We start from the raw sequence: 7903 nt of genomic DNA on the forward strand, positions 1-7903 counted from the left end.
TGAGATTCTCAGCTTTTTTCGAACACATTCCAGCTGGTACACCCTACTCGGTCCCTTCCTTAGCCTTTTAGTTTTATCGTTGTAGAATGCCAATCAGGCCTGAAAATGGGAGGCCACCCTTGAGTTTCTTTCAGAAGGCCAAAATCAAAGTTGGCCTTCGAGCTGAAAACCAACAATCAATGCAACCCTTCAATTGCAATCCTAAAGTCCATGTGAGACTTCCCATCAAAACTACTGAGTAATCTTAAGCTTCACAATGCATTCTAAGAATAGCATCAACTTTTGAATCCTTTGATAGTTAAGTGAAGCTCATGACTTACAAAACACTTTAATCATCTCTCTCTCTCTCCCCCCCCTCTCTCTCTCTCTCTCTCTCTCTCTCTCAAATCAAGCATGGTTCTATTGCATAGATCGGCTCAAAATTGAAATAACTTTTTGTTAGGCTAATCCAAAATGAAATTGGTAATAAGTAGCATAAAACCTTTGTTGTCCAAGCCAAAAAAAAACTCTCAAAAGTCCAACCAACCACACCACTTCATAGGCAAGAAAAAAATCATTTTTTTGCATCTAACAATATGCAAGAAAGGCATTTGATAGTTTCATGAAAGCATCAAACCCAAGAAAAAGCTATGTATCCACATGTCTGACTCTCCGAAACTTCATGTTGGCCCAAATCTCATAGATTGCATCCCACTCCACTTTGTCTAAATCATGTGGTGCTGACAATGATAAGAACATGAGCATCTCCAAAGTTTTCAAAGTGAGACTACTTCTCTCATCGTCTTTTATGAGATTTTGTTTAGAAAATCCACGCTCACATGCAGCCGTACTCACTGGTATGACAAGTAAAGCCTGCCACATTTTCATAAGATTTGGGAATGACTCAATCCATGAGATTTGATCACGACAATGCGACCATGCATCATGAAACCCAAAACTTGAATTTGTCTTGTACAATTGTAGACAAAACCGATCCACCTCAGCCTCACATAGAAAACCATCAACAAGGCCATTTTGGCTTGATCCAAACTTTGCACATAAACGATCCAAGTACACTTTGTGAGTCTGACCACGAATAGATATATCTTTATCAAAGCTCATGGGAGAATATAATTTTGCCGCATTGTATAATGGCAAGTCGTTGAACCTTGCGTCAATCCCAACAATAAGCTCTTGGACAAAACTTTTTGCAAGTACAATACAACCTTGTAGTGAATTTCCACTTGTAAGATTTTGTGAAAAGGAAGTGAAGTGCAACATATGAGTTTCCATAGATCCATTTTCTTGCACATAAACCAACTCATTATTGGCATTGAGCCTTCTCATGAACTCTCTAAAGTGTTTGCATCCATAACCAAACGTATCTCCTAAATATCTCTTTTTGAAAAGTTCAATGACCACATCCAATGCATTTCCAACTTCTGTGATGTCTACATGGTCATCTTGAAACTTTTTATTAATTCCATTCATCTCCACCAATACATCTGCCATAAAATGGATCAAGAATTGCACTTGAAAAGTGCGAGCAATTTTATAGAAATTTACATCATTTTCTTTGAAATCATGCAATAAAGCAGGCATCATGGTCACTAGTCTCTTCATCACCTTGCCTCTTGACAACCATCGTACACTATGTATCCTGAGAACCTCCAAAGGCTTGAGACTAAATGCCTTCAACAACTTCTCCAACTCCTTATGGCGTTGAACAGATCTTCCAACCCATGCATGCACTTTATTTGCAAAAGCATCCAAGAATCCAAACTCCATAAAATTATCGCACACATCAGAAACCACTAAAGCTTCCCGATGTGCAATACAATGCACGCCAATAATATTGGGAACTTTTTGTCGAATCTTGGCAAGCACCCCATTATTCACTCCACGCATACATGATGCACCGTCTGAAGCAAAACCAATCCACTTTTCAAGTCCCAATCCCATTCTTTGTAAGAGAGCAATCAACTCATCAAACTTAGTTTGTGCTTTTCAATCAGCTAATGGAAGAAGTGCCACAAACTTACATACAGGAGACCTTCTTCCCTCATCTTCTAAATACGTCACATAAACAATCATATGCTTCTCAAATGTCAAGTCAGTGCTGTCATCAATCAAGATAGCAAAGAATGGACTTTTGCATATGGATAGCTTCAATGCCTCCCAATAAAACTCCTTGGCAGCTTGAATAAACTCCATGCCAGAAGTTCTGTTCGTGTATGCTGAGTACTCATTACTTACTGGCATATTTGGAGTGCGCATATACCGCATAAACTCACATTGAGCATAATAAAAATTCAAAGGCATATCTTTCACCACAATAAAATACATTGTTTGCATCACAGTGATAATACGCTGTTTTTTTGCATCCACCATGAGCTCTACATGCTATTGAATGGGCATCACATCTCTATGTGACTTGAGAGCCCATCGTTGCGTAGCTATCTTATGAGCATCTGAATTTGCATGTTTGTCCAGAGCTTGAATCCCCATTGTTGAAGAACCTTCCCCAGCAAATGGAGTCTTTAACCCAAATTCTGAACACCAAATACATTTTACTCGTTGTTTGCCATCAGAGCCAAAAATGGGATAAGCCCATTTATGCTTTAGGCTCCAGTGGGCAAGAAAGGATCTCTCACTTTCTTTCTTTTTAATGGCCTCAACGTCACTTACATTAGCTTCTTGAGACATATTCCCGTCAACAACATTCCCCTGTGCATCAACGACATCCTCATTTAGATCTACTCTTGGTCGCCTCACACGGTACTGATCTAATGTTTTTTGCTTAGAGTCACGTTTTGGTCTGCCAATTCTTTGAACTACATTCCTAACAATCTCTGGGACAACATTTCTTGAGCTGTCACCCGACATACCTATGAAGAAAAATCAACATCCAACTTACATCGTATAGACAATGAAAACCAAAAACCAACTTACATTGTATAGACAATGTACAAACATACAAGTGCAACAACATAAACAAAAGTAGCTAAAAACAATTAGTCTCATACCTTGAAGGAGTTTGAAACGAAATACAGTTGGTAAATGCCTGCCAAGTCGACCGACTAACACCTCCACAATTTTGTATAGTTTAACAAGCCTCACGCCTACGCTCCACCAATAGAGATAAAACAATCATATTGCAATTTCCATTAAGCATCGACATAAGAGAAGTCTATGAACTCTTGAAACAATGTAAATATAGGCTTTGAAGTTTGTACATACCTTGAACTCCATAGTCGAGCCCAAGTAGCACAGATATTGCACAATGTTGGTGATGGATCAACAAGGGTGTGAGCCTCACAAGTTGAAGAGGTGTAGGCCTGTTAAGAAACTCGGAAGTGAGGACTCAAATGCACAAAAGTAGACCCCAAATCGAAACCCTCAACTTGCCGCATCAGTTTCAAACCTATGCAGAGGTCGCAAGCACTATGTGGAGGGCTCGGATGTAGACTCTAGAGGGCTCGTTGCTCACCTATCACAAGCCGTGAGGGGTCGCAAGCAATGTGAGACTCGGATATAGAGGGCTCGTTGCTTACTTACCACAAGCCGTGAGGCTTTTGCAGAGGTCGCAAGCACTGCAGGACTCGGAAGTAGGGGGCTCGCTGCTCACATATCACAAGCTGGGAGGCTTTTGAACGCACTCAGCTCTGTCCATTCGTCATCGATGCTGCTGCGTACAGGGTGCAGGGCCGGCTTTGCGTGCAAGGTTTTGAGTATGCTGAGGTTTCGGGTATGCATAGCGAAAACTTTTCGCTCTCTGGAATACGATTTGCAGAGTTTTGCTCTCTGGAAACTTTTTACGCTTTGCTTCAAAGTTCAAGGTTCACACACATTGAACCTTAAAATGTCCAGCACCAAAGCTAAAGCAATTTGATCGAGCAAGACTAGTGCCCTCAACTGCCTATAGCTCCATACCTTAGAAGTTAGAAATAAAAGGTGTTAATAATAGCCTATGCATACAAGGTACCTTAAAAAATTGAAAATTTTTTGAAGACCCAGAAAAAACTTGGCCTTCAAGAAAAGCTTTACCTTGGAATAGGCCTTCAGGCATGGAAGGCCTATTCAACATTTCGAGTTTCATCTGCCACCTTGGTTTGTTGAGGGACTTCGTATGAAGCTCCAGGTGCTTGAGGAGGCCATTGCAGCCTTCAAATTTCAGCACTGCCAGTGAATGACATTGCCAATGTGAGCCTTTCACCTTCAAATTTATTAAAGGCAGGCCATTTAAATGTTTTAACATTACTTATGCTTGTTTCTCTCACTTTGCTTGCTACGTAAGGACCGGAACTTGAACCTTGTCGCGCAACAGAGCCATGGTGAGCTTGGCAACTACCTGTCAGTGAGTGTGTGTGTGTGTCTGTGGGGAGAGAGAGAGAGAGAGAGAGAGAGAGCGAGAGAGCATGCTGTGAGTGTGGTTCTCTGCTTTTTCTGCCGGTGTTTTGAAGTCGATGAGAGTGGCATCTAGCCGGATGAGCAAAACGAGGCTGCCGCCAACAGATGAGCAGAGGCAAGAAATTCAAGAAGCCTTCGATCTCTTTGACACTGATGAATCTGGTATGTCATAGCTGGAAATCTTTGTTGGCAAGTGCAAATCAGCGTGCACTATGTGTCTATGCGTAGTGTGTATTTAACCAATGTAGATGAGCACACGACATACACCCATTCTAATCTTATCCCTTAAAGAGAGCGTGCGCACGCACACACACACTCTCACTGAGTGAGTAGTGGTGTACAACGAGGGTAACATGCAATCCCCCCCCCCCCCCCCCCCCCCCCCCCACCCCCCCAAACAAATATGTGTGTGCACATACATATAGTGCAAGCTACACTTTCACACACACACACACACACACACACACACACACACACACACGTGTTCTAATCTTATCCCTTAATTGCAGGAACCATCGATGCTGTAGAGCTCCAAGTAGCCATGAGGTAGGTCTAAGAATTGCTTTTTGTAAATTGCTACTCAGTTTCCAACCCTATCGGCATCCACTCTTGAACTGTATACATGTTTGTATGTGCGATTAATTGATTAATTTTATATCGCTTCGACAGCCTGTGTTCTCACTCATATTTTTTTCTGGCTTCACAGAGCTCTAGGGTTTGAAGCTGGCTATGAGGTGGGATTCACTGTTATTTTTTGCTAATGAAGCTCTTAATTCAGAACCGAGGGTTGTAATCTTTGCATTTAATGTATATTCATCTGGTTGTCGTCGTTTAGCTTGCTTGATGTGAGAGGGGTAACACAACATACCCAGAGAAACCTCTACTATTCAGTGCGGCATGATTTAACGCCCATCTCCCCTTCTTAAGGTTCTAGCGGTCATATGTTTTTGAAATGCTCGTGGAGAACGTATCGACCTATACTAAGGCCTTTGAATAGAAATTCTAGCTATAGATTGCTCATCGAACATGTTGCCTTCTTATATCGTTCACCAAACATCATGTTGATCTAAAAAAACTGACTTGTAATTTTTGTGATATTTCACTATTAGAAGGTCAAATTGACTTCCAAACGGAAAGGTGCTCCTTCCTAGTGCCTGTCTTTTGAAAGTGTGGGGAGCCCTTTGAATCCCTATACTATTCAGTGGGTTTTCTTTTGTCTTCTCTTAATAAAGTGCTTTCTGTCCATGCTCTTTAATACATGTGCGCGGGGTCCACACTTTCACAGAACCGATGTGGCTATCTTACAAAACCTTTGGTAAAAATATCATGTTGATTTGTGCAGGGTGCATTGTTCAGGTCCTCTTTGGGTTGAATTCTGCAGTGTATTTTAGTGGATCATGTGCATAATTACCTGAAACTTCCCAACACTCCACGTCTTTGCAGTTTCCGATTTTCGTTTCTGTTTCCCTCTTGCGCCTATAGTTACCCAAAACTATCTGAAACTTCAATTTTTTTTTCGTCTTTGGTTCTATGTTTGTTCCCGATTCCCATAACTATGATCATGTGTCATTATTGGATAAATATTTTTGCGGTTATGTTACACCTTTCTTGTATCATGTGCAATGGCATAGTACATTGTCAGCTGTTGAAAAAGCATATGAATGTGTCAGATTGTCATAGTATGCATTCAAAGGTGGTGAGGGTTTATCATGTTTGAATGCTTAGTTTGTTGACTCCTCGATAAAAGACATCGTTAACCACAGTAAGATGCAACATGTTGATAAAAGACATTGTTAACCATAGTAAGCGTGTGTGGTGGCTGATACTTGTGCAGGAAATTGAGAGAATGATAAAAGACATTGATAAGGATGGCAGTGGTTCCATTGATTTTGAAGAGTTTTTACAGATGATGACGGAGAAAATGGGTGAGAAAGATTCGGAACGAGAAATCTCAAAGGCTTTTCGGCTTTTTGTGGACCCGAATACTGTAGGTTTTTTTCGAAGGCCAGCAAATTAAATGGCATGTCATTTAGTTTGGCTGATTTTCGGGCCATTTGTCAGGGGACCATAACGTTTGATAAGCTGAAGGCGGTAGCTAACGCAGTTGGAGAGGAAATTACTGATGCAGAGTTATGGGAGATGATAATTGAGGCAGATAAAGATGGTAAGCAATGTATGCATAGCTTTTTGTTGATGCACACACAGAATATACGTATGGTGCACGTGCACACGCACGTGGATGCACCCACATGTGTGTATATAATGTGTGTGTGTAGAGAGAGATTAATTATTGTGACTGATAGCTAAATTTGTGACTTTTATTGTGTTTCTTGTTCAATGAAGGCGATCAGGAGCTCAATGAGAACGAGTTTATGGACATAATGAAGAAGGCGAATAATATTCTCCATTAAACCCTGCATACGTAAGGAAACTTACAAATGTAATGCTTAGTTTCACTTACTGGGAAATAAACTCTTGCTTGTGATGTATTGAGATGTGGACTTTTGTTGCATCTCTTGTGAGAACAATCTTTTGATTGTATCGTCAACAAGCCATGCATGTGAAGACTAGGTGTCTATCCTATGTGAAAAGCTTAGTCAGTAATCCTTGATTTTGGGGCCATTTGTTAGGGGATTATAACGTTTGATAAGCTGAAGGCGGTAGTGCAATTGGACAAGAAATCACTGATGCAGCGTTATGGGAGATGATAATGGAGTAGATCAAGATGGTAAGCAATGTATGGATAGCGTTTCGTTGATGTACACAGAGAATATACATATGTGTACACACACACTTAGTATGTGTATGGTGTGTGTATACATACATACATACACATATTATATATACATACATAGATGCATTGTTGCTGATAGATAATTTTGTCACTTTTACTTGTGTTTCTTGTTCAATGAAGGTGATTAAGAGCTCAATGAGAAACAATTTATAGACATTATGAAAAAGGCGAATCTATCATGAGGGCATTACAAAGCATGCTTGTCCCAGTGACTTGTATATGAACACCTTTCTTTTTGTTGAAAGTCCAGTATAGAGAATATCAAGCAATTTTATGTAAAGTAGACACTCCTTGAACCAAATGGGAAAAAGGTAAATGTCACATATACTGTCTTGTTTGTAAAGAAGAAATTGTTGGCATTTCCATGTTGTACTTAAGGTGTCGAACATAATTTCCATTCTGGGTTTTGTCACCGGAAGTTTGGCTTTTCTGATGAGGCAAGGTGTTCTTGATTGCAATAGATCATATCTTTTTCCGACATGGTTTACTATGGGAAACACGTGTGGAACAATGGTGGAGTACGGATATGTGACTAGTTATCAATGTGTGTGTGTGTGTGTGTGTGTGTGTGAGAGAGAGAGAGAGAGAGACTATGATGACAAAATTGGATATGTGACGATGTTTTGTGGAGTATGGACCTCTACTGCTTTTCCATTTTTGACCAAGTATAATAATTCTCTTCATATTGATATATGATTGACATTTTTGTCATAAGCATCG

General features: G+C 40.3%; 1 protein-coding gene and 1 pseudogene across 3 annotated transcripts; one reads left to right on the forward strand and one right to left on the reverse strand.

The window, feature by feature from the left end:
* Positions 1 to 627: 627 nt before the first annotated feature.
* LOC147431364 (uncharacterized) lies at positions 628 to 2370 on the reverse strand (annotated as a pseudogene).
* A 1793-nt stretch (positions 2371 to 4163) lies between these two features.
* Positions 4164 to 7555, forward strand: LOC147431365 (caltractin-like). 3 transcript variants are annotated; one of them, XR_015185687.1, is made up of 10 exons: positions 4164 to 4182; positions 4277 to 4313; positions 4443 to 4551; positions 4899 to 4935; positions 5096 to 5123; positions 6224 to 6376; positions 6451 to 6553; positions 6733 to 6811; positions 7020 to 7117; positions 7304 to 7555. XR_015185687.1 is itself a non-coding variant. In XM_086493969.1 (9 exons), the coding sequence occupies exons 2-8, from the start codon at positions 4311 to 4313 to the stop codon at positions 6798 to 6800; spliced, it is 501 nt and encodes a 166-aa protein (XP_086350095.1). In that variant the 5' UTR covers positions 4164 to 4182; positions 4277 to 4310; the 3' UTR covers positions 6801 to 6811; positions 7020 to 7266. The 3 variants fall into 3 exon arrangements, 2 of the variants coding, with proteins under 2 accessions (XP_086350095.1, XP_086350094.1); XM_086493969.1 differs by lacking the exon at positions 7304 to 7555 and having other exon boundaries at positions 7020 to 7266; XM_086493968.1 differs by lacking the exons at positions 4164 to 4182; positions 7304 to 7555 and having other exon boundaries at positions 4271 to 4313; positions 6733 to 7266.
* Positions 7556 to 7903: the final 348 nt, after the last annotated feature.

The sequence above is a fragment of the Adiantum capillus-veneris genome, chromosome 21 (assembly GCF_014529385.1).
Source record: "Adiantum capillus-veneris isolate H3 chromosome 21, ASM1452938v2, whole genome shotgun sequence".
NCBI classification, from domain to species: Eukaryota; Viridiplantae; Streptophyta; class Polypodiopsida; order Polypodiales; family Pteridaceae; genus Adiantum; species Adiantum capillus-veneris.